Raw genomic sequence first — 14,863 nt, 5'->3', positions numbered from 1 at the left:
TGTGCATTTAAGAGCCATTCTGGCCCTCCCTCAGAGGCATACAAGGGCCACAAGTGATTACAAAAATCAATCATTTTTCCTTTTCGTAATTTGTCTTGATCAAAGCCTTCTGATTTCCATCTTCCTACCAAACAACCCAGCGGGGTATTCCCCAGCACTATCTCATCGGATTGGACAAGTGCTTTGAATGTTTTAAAAGGCATCATATCACAATACAATTTTACCACAGCAAAATAAAACAGAGGATACAAAAAGAGATTTCCAGAGAGAGAAATAGAACAGACCAACCAAATACAATTTTACCACTGCAAAATGAAACAGAAAATACAAAAAGAAATTTACAAGGAGGGAGAAATAGAACAGACCAACCCAACCAATCTTGCCACTACTCGTTGCCGCGAGGGGCAAGTGCCGGACAAGCGAAGCTTTCTCCGCGTCTTACAGCCGGCGCCTAGGCTTTTCCACCAAGACGTCTTTAGCCCAATCCTGCGAGGATTGCCACCTCGTCTTACGGACAGGCACCCAATACCAATACCAGAAATAAAGCACCTTCGGGCTTACCTCCTCACAGTCGTCCGACAGGCGCAGGGGTCGGGCACGAACCAATGACAATGACTCCCCGAGAATCACTCGGTGCCGGCGTGGAGTAGATCAGGACGTGAACCGCCCCAGCCACCTTCGGAGTCCTGCCGCGGTCGCCAGAAAACTGCTGCCCGTATCCAAAGAATAAAACACAAAACAACAAAGTTGTTTTATGCGGTGCTTTATTAAGGGCCCTGGGGTCTCTGCGGACTAGCGGCCCAAAATCAGAGTCCCAACTTTCCAACAACTTACAGGATTCTTTATACTTCTCTAAGCTTTCCTTGACTAACGGTTACATTGTATCTCTAACAGAACATTCCTTAGGGACATACATCATGTAGATGACAATTTCTTCCTCTACTGCACATTCTTTAGATAACCATGCTCTACTGATTTCTCGCAACACTGGTTTTAGTTCACATATATTGTGCCAAGGGCCTACTTGGGTTACAATCCTTAGCATAACTACGTCTAATACATAATTTTGCTATTCTTATTTGAATATTAGAATAACTCACTGCAACAGTCTCAGTTAAGGTTAAGTCCTGTTAAGTTTGAGCTCTGTTAAGCTTTTATCTCTTTATTCCTTTTATCCTTGCCCTCACTGCCCTTGTGTCACACACACACACAGGGACAGTTCTTGCTTTTTTTTCTGGTTTGATTGCCTGGATTCTGTTTGGTTTTGTTGTTGCTTTGTTTCCCTGGTGTGCCTGAAGTGTCCAGTCAGGAGCAGAGTGACTCTTGCCAAGGAACTTTGTGCTGCTGTCCCTTAATATTAAATCTGGTTTTTGCTGATCCCCTGCCGGGGATTTTTTCAGCGCTCTCAAGCCCTCGTTTGTAACAGGGTGAAGGAGCCCTGGCCCAGGCTCTGGCCCTGGGGGACACGGGGACACTGCCGGGGGGTCCCTGTCCCCCTGTCCCACCCCCATGGCCCCGGCCCCCCGTCCCCATGTCAGGCTCTGGGGTCGATCTGGTGGAACATCCTCTGGGGGAGGCTGCGGCACCGGGGGCGGGGGGACCCGGGGGGACAGGGGACCCTGCTGGGCACGAGCAGGGTTGGACTGCTCTGGGGGGGCTGTGAGGGGGGACAGGGCAGAGTGACCTCACCAGGGACCTCACACAGCACCTGTGATGTCACAGAGCCCCTGTGATGTCACACAGCCATCTCTGTGATATCACATATTTGCCCTATGACATCACAGAGTTCCTGTGACATAACACAGCCTCCCTGTGATGTCACAGCCCATTCTTGGATGTCACACAGCACCTTTGTGATGTCACAGTGCCAATGCTGTGATATCACCCTGTGGTGTCATACAGCTCTGCTGTGACATCTCAGAAGACCCTGTGATGTCACTGTCTGTTCTGTGATGTCACAGCCTGCTCTATGATGTCACAGCCATCCAGTGATGTCATCACCCACTCCCTGATGTCATGGAGCCCCCTATATAATGGCAGAGTCTGCTCTATGGCCTCACACCCTACTCTGTGATCTCACACCCAGCTCTGTAACGTCACAACTCTCTCAGTGATGTCACAAAAGCCTCTCTGTGATGACATAATGCCAGTCTGTAATTTCACAGCACACACTTTGACCTCACAGCCTGCTCTATGATGTCCTACAGCCATGCCATTATGTCACAGCCTGCTCTGTGGTGTCACAGAGGCCCCTCTATGATGTTGTAGCTGCTCAGTGACTTCACATAACAAATCTGTGATGTCATTGCCCAATCTGTGACCTCACACAGCCCACTCTGTGCTGTCACACAGCCCCTTGCTGACATCCCAGCTGCTCTGTGCCTCTCTGACACAGCCAGAGAGGTGCTGCTGTGACACAGCCCCCTCTGGGACATCCCCCAGCCCCTGACAGTGCTGAGCCCCTGTGAGCTCTGTCTGTGCCCTGCTGGTGTCCCTGAGGTGCCCTGGCAGTGCCCCAGCCCTGCTGGGCTGTGCACAGGAGCTGCTCCTGCCCAGAGCTGTCTCTCTGCAGTGCTGCCCTGGCCAGGAGCTGCCTCTGGGCCAGGAGCCCAGCCCAGCCCAGCAGCACAGACACAGCACAAGGACTTTAGTGACCCTCTGGGGCTTTGGTGCTCTTTGCATCAGGGACAGTCCCTCAGAGTGTGCTCAAAGAACTTCTCAAGAACTCAGAGTGAGATTGAAACACTGAAGTGTCTCATACTTAAAATAGATCCTTCTGAGGGGCACAAATGAGAAAGTGTCCCCAGGTTCCAGGTAGAGCAGAACACTGGAGGCAGTGATGACAGGTGGGGACAATCAAGGCAAAGGTGTCTCTGGAGCTGAGAAAACCTGGATGTGTTTCAGGAATGCAAAGGGCCAAGTCCTGAGCCCCAGCCCCTGCCAAGGCAGATCCTGTCCCTCCCTCTTTGCTCAGGGCTCTTCCCGGGTTGGGCACTGGGATGTGGGGATGGGCAATGCCAAGGGCAGGACCATGGGGCAGCCCCTGCCAGGCTGCTGAGCAGGGACAAGGAGGCAATGAGGCCCCAGGGCTGCCAGGGTCACTTGTCCCCTCGTGGCCTCAGGCCCAGGGCCAGCAGCCATGGCCAAAGTGCTGCCCAAGTTGGCTCTGTCAGGGCCTTGCAGCTGCTGCCCATCCCTGTGCCCTGTGCAGCCCAGGCTGTGCTATGGTGTCCCTGCCCTGGCCTCTGTCCCTGCAGGCTGTGCTCATCCCCCGGCTACCCCACCTGGCTGGCCCCTTCCTTTGCTGACAGCTCTGCCTCCTGCCTGCCTCTGCCTGCCCACACAAAGCCTTGGGCTGCTCCAGGCTCCTTCTGGGGACGTGCTGCACCACAGCCCTGCCCTGGCAGGGAAATTCCTTTCTCCTCATGTCCACTCTGGGCCTCTCCAGCTCCCCTTGGTGCCATTATTTCTTTCTCTGGCTGTTTTATATAATGAAGAAAAGCTCCAGTCTCTCTGAAACCACCCTTCAATCCCTCCCAGGCTACTTCTGTTCTGTCCTCAGTCTCCACATCAAGGAACCCAGAGTCCTCAGCCTGTCCCTTCTGGTTCTGTGATGAGGCCTCCAAACCCCAGCTTGGGAGATTTTTGGTTCCTTTCCAACGTCTGTGAAAATGGAAAAATAGCGATCAAAGTTATTTTCTCTCAAATTTTGCAGTAACAGAACAAGGGTCAATATCTTTAAACTGAATGGGGGTGGATTTACATTTGTCAGAAGGAGAAAATATTTTACAATTATGAGAGTGGCAAAAAACTGCAACTGTTTTCTTCCAGAGAAGTGGATTCCCCATCCGAGGAATGCTTCAAGAGCAGGAGCTTTGTCCAACCTGACCCAGTGAAACCCTCTCATCCCCAGTGACAGAATTCCTGTAGTGTGGGTTCTCTGATGTGCTGGGTGCCCCACAACATTTCTGGCCAGAATGTCTGCTGAGGGCAGCCAGGCTGCTGCAGGGGCAGTGACCTCACAGCCATCACGATGGTAGCCCTGGCCCTGGGCCTGGCTCTGCCCTTTCCTCTGCCCCTGCCTTGTCTCTGCTGGCATCAAGAGTTTTGTCATTAATATCTTGTCCCCAAGGTGCTGGGGCCAATGGCTTCCCAGTCAGGCTCCTGGAGCAGAAGTGGCTTTTGAGAGCCCAGCCAGAAATGAGCCCTGAGGCAGCAGCTCTGCAGTGGTGCCCACCAGGCCGGGGTGCCAAGGGAGGCTTCTGGCCATGCCCTGCCAGCAGCTGCTGCTGCCAAGGTGCCTTTGGTGCCTCAGGCTCTCCCTGGCACAGCTCCCAGCACGGCACTCTGCCCTTGTGCCCGAGGCCTTCCCTGTGCTGGGGCTGGCCTGGGGCTTTTCCTGCAGCGGGACCTGCCCTGCTCATGGCACAGGAAAGGCAGTTCCTGCTGGAGCAGGAGGCTCTGCCTGCAGTGGGCTCCAACCACACCAGCAAGGCCCTGTTTGAAAGGCCCCAGTGGGAAATGAAAGGGGGGGGGTCACACTGCTTTTGGGGTAAATAATGCAGAAACCAGCCTGACTCCTCCATCCCAAGTTCAACATCCTCAGAAGGAGCTGAAGCTGTGGCAGGGCTGAAAAAATCCCCAAAGAAAGGAACAACCAAGGGACACCACTGGGAGCTTCTGCAGAGCGGCTGAGCTGGTCCAACCTGGGCACATCTGACAGACAGGGCAGCACTTCAGACTAGAAAAGCCACATCCCAAATTTTAATTGCAACATCTACTGACATTTCCCTTCTTTGGGGGGGTGTGAAGATTCCTCCCTGCAGTGGGGACACCCCTCAAGGTCACTGCTCCAGGCTGAGCCAAAGGGATTTGCGCCCGGTCATTGCTCTGGGGGAGTGACATCAATCTCTGCTTAATAACTGCTTCTTTTTCTTGAATGCAGTTGCTTTGAAATGAATGTGGAGTGCTTGATATAATATAATATAATATAAGATAATAGAATATAAGATAATATAAGATAATATAATATAATATAAGATAAGATAATATAATATAATATAATATAATATAATGATAATATAATATAATATAATATAATATAATATAATATAATATATATAATATAATATAATATAATATAATATAATATAATATAATATAATATAATATAATACAATTACAGCTGTTATACCTTGGAGTAAATATTTCTGTTTAAGATAATTTTGTCTAATCAGGACCAAAAAATATAATATATACTTATCTGAATATATCGACTTTGTCATCCTTAATCCTGTGGGACAAATTCTATAAAGGTTTATTTCCACCTTGATAATTCTTTACAAACTCTTGAAAAGTCTGAGGCTTGGATCGGAACCAGCTGCTCCAAGGCTCCTCTCACAGAAGGAGCTTAGAAAGCCTGGAGGTCCTTGGGGCTATCTGGGGATATGTGGGGGCTATTGGGGAACCTTTCTGCACCTCATGACCAAACAGGAGCTTCTCTAATAAACTTTGCCTGAAGCTCCCACTGTGCCCATTACAGGAACCCCTGTGAGTATCTGGGACATCCCGGCTCTTTGGCAGCCTGGGCACTCCTGGGATGTCACCCTGGAGCCCCCGTGAGTGCCTGTGACAGATCGGTGCCTTTGCAGCCCAAGGTCCCCTGGGATGTCACCATGGAATGGCTGTGACTGCCTGTGACCACACGGCTCTTTACCATCCTCAGAAAGCCCTGGGAGGTCTCCATGGAGCCCCTGTCTCTGCCTGTGACATTCCAGCTCTTGAACAGCCTGGAGACTCTGGGAAAGTCCCCATGGAACCCCTCTGAGGGCCTGTGACAAATCTGATCCTCAGCAGGCAGCCATCACCAGCCCCCTGTTGCTTTGGTCAGTTTCCGTGGCAACCATCACCAGCCCCCTGTTGCTATGGTCAGTTTCCATGGCAACCATCACCAGCCCCCTGTTGCTATGGTCAGTTTCCATGGCAACCATCACCAGCCCCCTGTTGCTATGGTCAGTCCCTGGGAAGCTCCATGGAGACCCCATGCCAGGGGTGGGTGCCATGGACACCAGCTCAGGCCAGCAGCCAGAGCCCGTTGCCATGGCAACCATTGGCAGTCCCATCCCCAGGCTCATGGGATCCCAGAACCACAGAATTGGCTGAGTTGGGAGGGACCCATCAGGATTCTCAAGTCCAACTGCTGGCCCTGCACAGGACACGCCAACAATGCCAGCCTGGGCCTGGCAGCGCTGCCCAAACGCTGCTGGAGCTCAGAGAGCCCTGGAGCTGGGACCCTTCCCTGGGGAGCCTGGGCAGGGCCCCAGCAGCCTCTGGGAAAAAACCTTTCCCTGAGATCCAACCTAAGCCTGCCCCGACTCAGCTGCAGCCGTTCCCTCCAGTCCCGTCCCTGGGCACCAGAGGGAAGCGGTTCCCACAACCCCAGCCAGGGACCCGCTCCCAAGGCTGTTGCCATGCCAACCAGGGTTGGGATGCTCGGTTTCCATGGGCTGGGGTTCAGGAATGGGATTCCCCAATTTCCTGCTCCCTCTAAAACCACAATGCCCTCGCTGCCCTCCCACCTCCCATGGAAAGCACAAAAGGCAAAGATGCCAGGCTGGAATAAGAACAATTTATTGGCAACAGAAACAAGATAAAGAATAAACGGGAACAGAAACAATATTGATAACAGAAGGAATAAGAAAAACTATTTACTGGGAAAACTACAACATCAACGACTGGCGGGCTCTTCCTGGCCATGTATTTCCTCCTGCCTGGAAAGGACACCCTTCTCCTCAGGGAGAGAGAGAGTCCCTTTCCTGCCCCTGGCAATGACCTGAGGTGGGAGTGAATGTAATGTCACACCATGGCCAGACCCTCATGTTCTTCAATCCCACATTATGTCACTGGCAGGGGCAGGAAAAGGTACAGGTGTCTTCCCAGCATGGGTCATCGGGAACATGGATCACCAGGGCTCTTCCCAACGTGGGACCTCCAATAGGGGATGAAGCTGCAGCAGTGCATGAAGAGCACTGCAGTGGGGGCACTCACAGGGCTTCCCTTACCGGTGCCTCTGTTGGTGTCTGGTCAAGTGAGACCTCTGGGTGAAGCTCTTCCCACACTGGGGACACTCGTAGGGCCTCTCCCCAGTGTGGATGCGCCGGTGCCTGATGAGGGTGGAGTTGCGGTTGAATCCCATCCCACAGTCGGAGCAGCGGAAGGGCCTCTCATCCGTGTGGATCCGCTCATACTGGAGGAGACTGGAGCTGGTCTGAAACCTCTTCTGGCATGTGGGACACTCGTAGGGCCTCTCCCCGGTGTGGATGCGCCGGTGCCTGATGAGGGTGGAGTTGTGCTTGAAGCCCTTCCCACAGTCGGAGCAGCGGAAGGGCCTCTCATCTGTGTGGATCCGCTCATGCTGGAAGAGATTAGAGCTGGTGTGAAACCTCTTCCCACATTGAGAACACTCGTAGGGCCTCTCCCCGGTGTGGATGCGCTGGTGGGTGACGAGTTCTGAGCTGTAGCTGAAGCCCTTCCCACACTCCCCACACTCGTAGGGCCATTCCCCAGTGTGAATCATCTGGTGGCGGATCAGGGTGCTGCTGTTCCTGAAGCTCTTCCCACACTCCAGGCACTTGTAGGGCTTCTCTTCCACGAGTTTCTGCTGTGGGGATTTGTCCTCCCTGGTCTCCATCCTCAGCTCCTTCCCTGGGGGAGGAAGGACAAGGAGAGGATGGGATTTGCCTCTGTGCCACAGGGAAGGGGAAGGATGATCCCCCCAGTGCATCCCCAGCAGGACAGCGTTGGGAGCGGAGTTCTCCTGCAGCCAGGAGCCATGCTGGGCTGGGAGATGGAGCAGGAAAGAGGGGGAAAGGGGCACTGACTTCCTCCTCACCTGCCTGGGTGTCCTGGGGCATTGTGTCAGTTTGAAAAGACAGGTGTCTGCTAAGGACGGCAGGAGCCTCCCTTGAAATGGAAAATGTTAACCCCCTCCCTTGGAAATATAATTTTCAAAATAAGGGGCTGTCAAACAAAAGCTATGGGAATAGGAATAACAGTTCTTTAGTAGGAACATTAAAATTACAAATGCAATAGTACTAAAAAACTACTTACAGGGTCAGAATACCACCTGACACGCTGTGGGTCAGGGTGTTGGCAGCACTCCCGTTAAATGGTGGCTGCCGTCCTCCTGCAGTGACAGATGTGGATTTGTTGGAGCAGGGATCCTGTAGAAGGGTGGAATTTTCCTCTGGACGTCCAGTGGTGCTGTTGATGGGCCTGGTCTTCCTCTGGGATCCAGTGGAGCTGAAAGCTGCTCTTCTGGGACTCCTGTGGGAGAAGGCTGACTCTGTTGTTCACACTCTCAGCTTATATCCAGGTAGGAATGCTTGGCTCCTCCCTCTGGGCGGAGCACCTCACAATGGGAGGATGGAATATTTATCAGTTCTGAAGTGACACTCAATGGTCCATTACCAGAAGATATCTCCCCAGAGGGAGGATTCCTTGTGGAAGAGATAAAGTAAACTGCTCAATTCACAGATGATACCTGCCCCGCCTTTAACAGATGGTAACAGATTGTATACACACCCAGCTAAAGCTGAGATACTGTTCCAGCCTTGGAAAGCAGGATTTGGTCCCAGGACTTGTTAGGGAATGCAACCCTGACTGAAGGCAGAGATAGAATCTCCAGAGCCTGCAGCCAAAATGGAGAATTGAGTGATAATCATTTCAACATCTTCTCTTTTGGAATTATTTTCTAATGATTTTTGTTTTGCCTATCTAATACTTTTGTAATTTTTTGCAAATTTCAATATCTAAAATTCACTGTTCCTTAAGTGAAGTTGGTGTCTGTGTCTTTGGTGCTGACCCTGCCCACCATCCTGCCTAAGTTTTACCTGGGAAGACAAAATCCCTCGCTCTAAATGTCCCTCCTTCCTCTTTGTTCTCCCCACATTACACCCTGATCATGATGTCCTATGGTCTGGGGTGTCCCCGGGCTCAGCTGGGGTCACCTGTCCTGGCTGTGTCCCCTCCCAACCTCCCCCACAGCCCCAGCCCCTCCGCAGCGTGGCCGGACGAGGGGCAGGACAGGCCTTGGCTCAGTGCGAGCTCAGCAAGAACAAAACCATCTCTGTGTGCTCAGCCCTGTGCTCAGCACCGGCCCCGCATTTCCTCCACTGCCAGCCCGGACCCCCCTTTCCCACCCCTCTGCAGCACCAGCTGCTGGGTGGGGGAGCCCCCGATCGGCCCCAGGGGTGGGCAGGGGGCTCGGGGGCCCCCCCGGTGCGGATCCGTCCCCCCGGCCCGAGCCCCAAATTCCGCTCCGGGGCTGCTGGGCTCTGTGGGTCTGCCTGACAACTGGTGAATCATCAGTGAGAAAAGCTCTGGTTGGCTGGAAATTGTTCAGTGCGTTCTCTGATTGGCTGGAATTGTGAAAGTCGCTGTGCCCTGCGGGTGTCCCTGGGAGCTGCGGAGTCCGGGCGGGAGCCTTTTCCTCTTTCTTTCTCTCCCTCTGAGACCTCTTCCCTATTTCTTTCTGTCCCTCTGAGACCACTTCCCTATTTCTTTCTACTCCCCCCCCACCCAAAACCTCTTTCCTATTTCTCTCCCTGTTTGAGACCTCTGTCCAATTTCTTTCTCTCCCTCTCTCCTTCCCAGCCAAGAAAAGATGTTCCTGCCCTCACCAGCAAAGCTCTTAAGAAGGACCCAAAAGCTAAGTGGTGCAAGATCATACAGTGACATTTCCCTGCCAGCCTGAAATAAACAGGGCAGGAGATTTTCCTCCTTTTTAATGCCTTTATTAAGGTGATCAGCTCGAAGATGGGGTTTTGGCAGATCCGCGGAGTTCTGCCACTGCTCCCAGCAGTGAATCTGAAGAGGAGGATTTGCAGCTCTTTCCCCAAGGGGGAAAAGCCTGAAGTCCTGTTCTCATAAGGCAGTGGGGTATACCCAGGGTTTCAGTTTGGGTTGTCAGTCCAGCGGGTCCTGGGTCTGACTGGGATCATTTGTACTTGGGGCGAGGAGTGACCGAGGTTCTCAGTGTCTCTGCCAGCTTCGGACCTCGGCCCTGCTGTCCAAACACCACCCTGACCTCTCTATTCTGCTTTGGCTCGTCTCTTTTGGGGTATTTTCCAGGATTTTGTAAAGGTCCTGTCCTAAGGTACTCTGGGTTTGGAGGCAAATTTGCATATCTCCTGAGATGGAAATATTCCCCTCTCCCCACGGTCCGGGGGGAGGGTTGTCATCCTCCTGGCAGCAGGCTGGGGTGGTGCTGAAAAACAAGAATCCTCCACAATAGAGAGTCAAATGGCGATACTTAAGGATACTTAACTGGCAATTACAACATTTCACTGACAAAGAACTCCTGGCCAATGGTCAACTCTCAGATCAACTGAAAAACTCCTCTGCTGCTCCTTCTCTTAAAAAAAAGGGTAACATTTTTTTGTTCATAACACAGCCTTCATAACTTCACCCATGGCTGTTGTAGCTTGTGGATTGGGAATTAAATCAGGGCAGGGTCTTTGGTGGGAGCTGCCCTGGGTCAAAGGAGACACTGAGAGAGAAACAGAGCAGGCAGAGAAAGGCAGAAGAGAAAGGAGGGCACAAACACAATCAGCTGAGAAGGTGGCACTCTGAAACAGAAACTGGAACTGACTGAAAATGAATAGAACAGAAAGAAATAATTTTGTAACTTTATTTCCTATCAGAATACAATTTCCACCCTTTCTCAAAACCCCCTCCAGGTGCCATTCAGCAGGGCTATCAGAAAGTTTTTCATTCTGAATTGATGTTCCAGGCTGCAGCCACAAGCAAACAGGGAATGGGGATTTTCCTGCTCCTGGGGAGTTTGACATCCTCATGGAGGATGAAATAAACAGGGCAGGAGATCTTTCTCCTTTTTAATGCCTTTATTAAAAGTGATCAGCTCAGGATGGGTGGGTTGACAAGCCCGCGGTTCCCTGCAGCCGCTCCCAGCAGTGACTCAGAGGAGGAGGAGGAAAGTGCAGCTCTGTCTCCTCGGCGCAGAGCCAGGAGTCCCGTCCTCGCAAGGGCAGTGGGGGCATACCCTGGGTTCGGTTTGGTTTGCCGGTTCAGGAGCCCTGGACCCGACTGACTTCTATTTTAAACAAGGCAAAGAGTGACCGAGGTTTTCAGCGTCTCTGCCGGCTTTGGACCTCACCCCTGCTGTCCAAACACCACCTTGACCTCTCAGTGCTTTGGCTCATTTCTTTTGGGGTACTTTCTGGGATTTAGGGGGGGTCCCATCTCGTTGCAGTCTGGGTTTTGAGATAAATTTGCATTTTTCCTGAGATTCCCCCTCACTTCCCACCATCCCGGGGGTTGTCATCCTCTTGGCAGCAGGCAAGGGTGGTACTGAAAAAAAGAATTCTCCACAATAGAGGGTTAACGACGATACTTAACAGGTGATTACAACATTTAACCAACAACAGAACTCTTGGCCAGCAATCAGGTCCCAGTTTAACTTTAAACTCTGTAACCCTTTCCTTAAAAAAAACCAGGTAACTCTTTTTTTACTCATAACAGAGGAGAGGAGGAGGCACCAGAAGAAAAGGGCAGCTGGGCTTCATCCTTCCATAGGAAAGAGGAGGAGGGAAATCTCTTGTCCTGTCTGCAGCTGCTCCCACAGGGATGTGAGGGCTGATCCCAGAGCCCCAAGGGTCACAGTCAGGGCTGCCCTCAGGGAATGCTCCCCTGGTATTGAGGGGCAGCGTGGGAGCACCTGGATCTTGGAGCACCCAGCTGCCCCCTGTGTTTGGAGGTAACTGAGGAGGGCTGGGACAATGCCAGGGGCATCCTGCAGTGACATCCCCCTGTCCTGCTCTGTGTGACCTGATCCTGGTCTCAATCTCACTCCACATTTAGACACCCCCACAGTTCTGTATTTAATCCCATCCCAGTGCCAGACTCGTCTAGCCCCAGACCCAATCCCAACCCCAGCCCTAAAGCCAATCCCATGTCTAGCCTTAACCCCAATCCCAGCTCTAATCCAAATCTCAGCCCCAACTCCAACCCCAGCTCCAATTCCAGCCCCTTCTAAATCCTCAGCCCCAAACCACATCCTAGGTTCAGCCCTTCTAGGGGTTTGGGGTGTCTCTGTCCCTCTGTCCCCGATGATGTTTGGGTGGGGTCACACCAGGGCTGAGAGGGACAGAGACCCCCCTGGCCTCCCCAGGTGTGAGAAGGTCAGAGAGCCCCCCCAGGCCCGAGCACCCTCAGTGGTGAGAGGGACACAGAGCCCCTGGTCCCCAGCCCTGCACAGGCATTCCCTGAGGCCAGAGGGATGGAGACCCCCTGAGCATCCCCTAGGGCGAGGGGACAGAGACCCCCGAGCATCCCCTGGGCTGAGAGGGCAAGAGACTGCCCCTGAGACAGGGGTGAGATGTCGGGAGATCCCCCCCAGGAATTCCCTGGAGTGAGAATGATGGAGAGACCCCCTAGGGAATGGCCTGGGGTGACAGGGACACCCCCTGGGGAATAGCCTGGAGTGAGAAGGACAGGGACAAATGAAACTTGCCAGTCTTGCTGGTATCATTTGCTCCCTTTCCTCCAGTGATTTTAAAACTTTTCAAGGAAGGACAACAAAATATTTTCTTTACACTGGCCACCCACAACAGCCATTTTCCTCACCAGTTCTCCCATTAGTCGCTCTGAGGAAGCTGCGTCCAAGTTTCCAAGAGTTCCTCCAGCAGAGCCACAACCTCCTCAGAGGAGGGAACCATGCTGTTATCAAAGGCACATGGGGCCAGAGAACAGTGCCTAAACTCACTGTGTCAAAATAATGTTGCAAGCTGGTTAAGAAAATTGTTAGAGAGATGCCTCTGCTCTGATTAAAGTGGCAATGAGACCAAATCCAACATGGATTTTATTGAACAGTAAATGTGACGTAGAGAGAGATGGAAAGAAAGAGAAAAGGGGGGGACAGCAAGGGAGTGACAGGGACAGAGACCTTCGCTGGGGCAGGGCAAGTGTGACATTGTCCCCTGGGTGTGTGGCCTTCCTGGGTGGGGGTAAGGGGGGTGTTGTTCACCCCCCCAGCAGGGATTACCCCACTGTTTCAGGTTGCAATGTAAGATGTAACCAAAACCACGTTTTCAGTCACCATCTCCATAAACTGGGGATGCACTGTGGGGATCTCCTTCCCCTTCACTCTGGCACAGAGACAAATCCCATCCTCTCCTTGTCCTTCCTCCCCCAGGGAAGGAGCTGAGCATGGAGACCAGGGAGGACAAATCCCCACAGCAGAACCTTGTGGAAGAGAAGCCCTACAAGTGTGTGGAGTGTGGGAAGAGCTTCAGGCAGAGCAGCAACCTGATCTGCCACCAGATGATCCACACTGGGGAACGGCCCTGTGAGTTTGGGGAATGTGGGAAGGGCTTCAGCTGCAGCTCCACGCTTGTGACCCACCAACGCATCCACACTGGGGAGAGGCCCTACGAGTGTCCCCAGTGTGGGAAGAGGTTTCAGACCAGCTCCAATCTCCTCCTGCATGAGCGCATTCACACAGATGAGAGGCCCTTTCTCTGCCCTGTCTGTGGGAAGGGCTTCAACGAAAACTCCACCCTCATCAACCACTGGCGTATCCACACTGAGGAGAGGCCCTATGAGTGTCCCCAGTGTGGGAAGAGCTTCACCCAGAGCTCTGCCTTGACCAGACACCAACAGAGGCACCGGTAAGGGAAGCCCTGTGAGTGCCCCCACTGCAGTGCTCTTCATGCACTGCTGCAGCTTCATCCCCTATTGGAGGTCCCACATTGGGAAGAGCCCTGGTGATCTGTGTTCCCCATGATCCATGCTGGGAAGAGACCTGTACCTTTTCCTGCCCCTGCCAGTGACATAATGTCGGATTGAAGAACATGAACGTCTGGCCGTGTTGTGACATGACATTCACTCCCACCTCAGGTCATTGCAGGAAAGGGACTCTCTCTCTCTCTCTCCCTGAGGAGAAGGGTGTCCTTTCCAGGCAGGAGGAAATCCATGGCCAGGAAAAGCCAGTCGTTGATGTTGTAGTTTTCCCTGTAAATAGTTTTTCTTATTCCTTCTGTAATCAATAATATTTCTGTTCCTGTTTGTTCTTTACCTTGTTTCTGTTGCCAATAAATTGTTCTTATTCCAGCCTGGGATCTTTGCCTTTTTTGCTTTCCATGGGTGGCGGGAGGGCAGCAAGGGCATCGTGGTTTTAGCTGGAGCAGGAAGGTGAGGAACACCATTCTTAAACCCCAGCCCATGGAAACCGAACATCCCAGCCCTGGTTGCCATGGCAACAGCCTTGGGAGCGGGTCCCTGGCTGGGGCTGTGGGAATCTCTTCCCTCTGGTGCCCAGGGACAGGAGTGGAGGGAACGGCTGCAGCCAAGGCGGGGCAGGCTTAGGTTGGATTTCAGGAAAAGGTTTTTCCCCAGAGGCTGCTGGGGCCCTGCCCAGGCTCCCCAGGGAAGGGTCCCAGCTCCAGGGCTCTCTGAGCTCCAGCAGCATTTGGACAGTGCTGCCAGGCCCAGGCTGGCATTGCTGGGGTGTCCTGTGCAGGGCCAGCAGTTGGACTCGAGGATCCTGATGGGTCCCTCCCAACTCAGCCAATTCTGAGGTTCTGGGATCACATGAGCCCGGGGATGGGACTGCCAATGGATGCCATGGCAACGGGCTCTGGCTGCAGGCCTGAGCTGGTGTCCATGGCAACCACCCCTGGCATGGGGTCTCCATGGAGCTGCTGAGGGACTGAGCAAAGCAACAGGGGGCTGGTGATGGTTGCCATGGAAACTGACCATAGCAACAGGGCTATGGTGATGGTTGCCATGGAAACTGACCATAGCAGCAGGGCTATGGTGATGGTTGCCATGGAAACTGACCATA

The 14,863-nt window shown here is 52.8% G+C and overlaps 1 protein-coding gene across 1 annotated transcript; it reads right to left on the bottom strand.

Moving 5' to 3' along the window:
• Window positions 1-7,136: 7,136 nt before the first annotated feature.
• On the bottom strand, window positions 7,137-7,690 carry LOC127061125 (zinc finger protein 154-like; the record flags this gene model as incomplete). Its single annotated transcript, XM_050987650.1, has 1 exon — window positions 7,137-7,690. A coding segment is annotated over exon 1 (554 nt), but the record flags the coding sequence as incomplete, so codon positions are not given.
• Between the last annotated feature and the right edge of the window lie 7,173 nt (window positions 7,691-14,863).

This window comes from Serinus canaria, unplaced genomic scaffold, assembly GCF_022539315.1.
Source record: "Serinus canaria isolate serCan28SL12 unplaced genomic scaffold, serCan2020 HiC_scaffold_79, whole genome shotgun sequence".
NCBI classification, from domain to species: Eukaryota; Metazoa; Chordata; class Aves; order Passeriformes; family Fringillidae; genus Serinus; species Serinus canaria.
The sequence above is the reverse complement of the archived record's forward strand: the minus strand, read 5'-3'. Positions and strand labels throughout refer to the sequence as shown.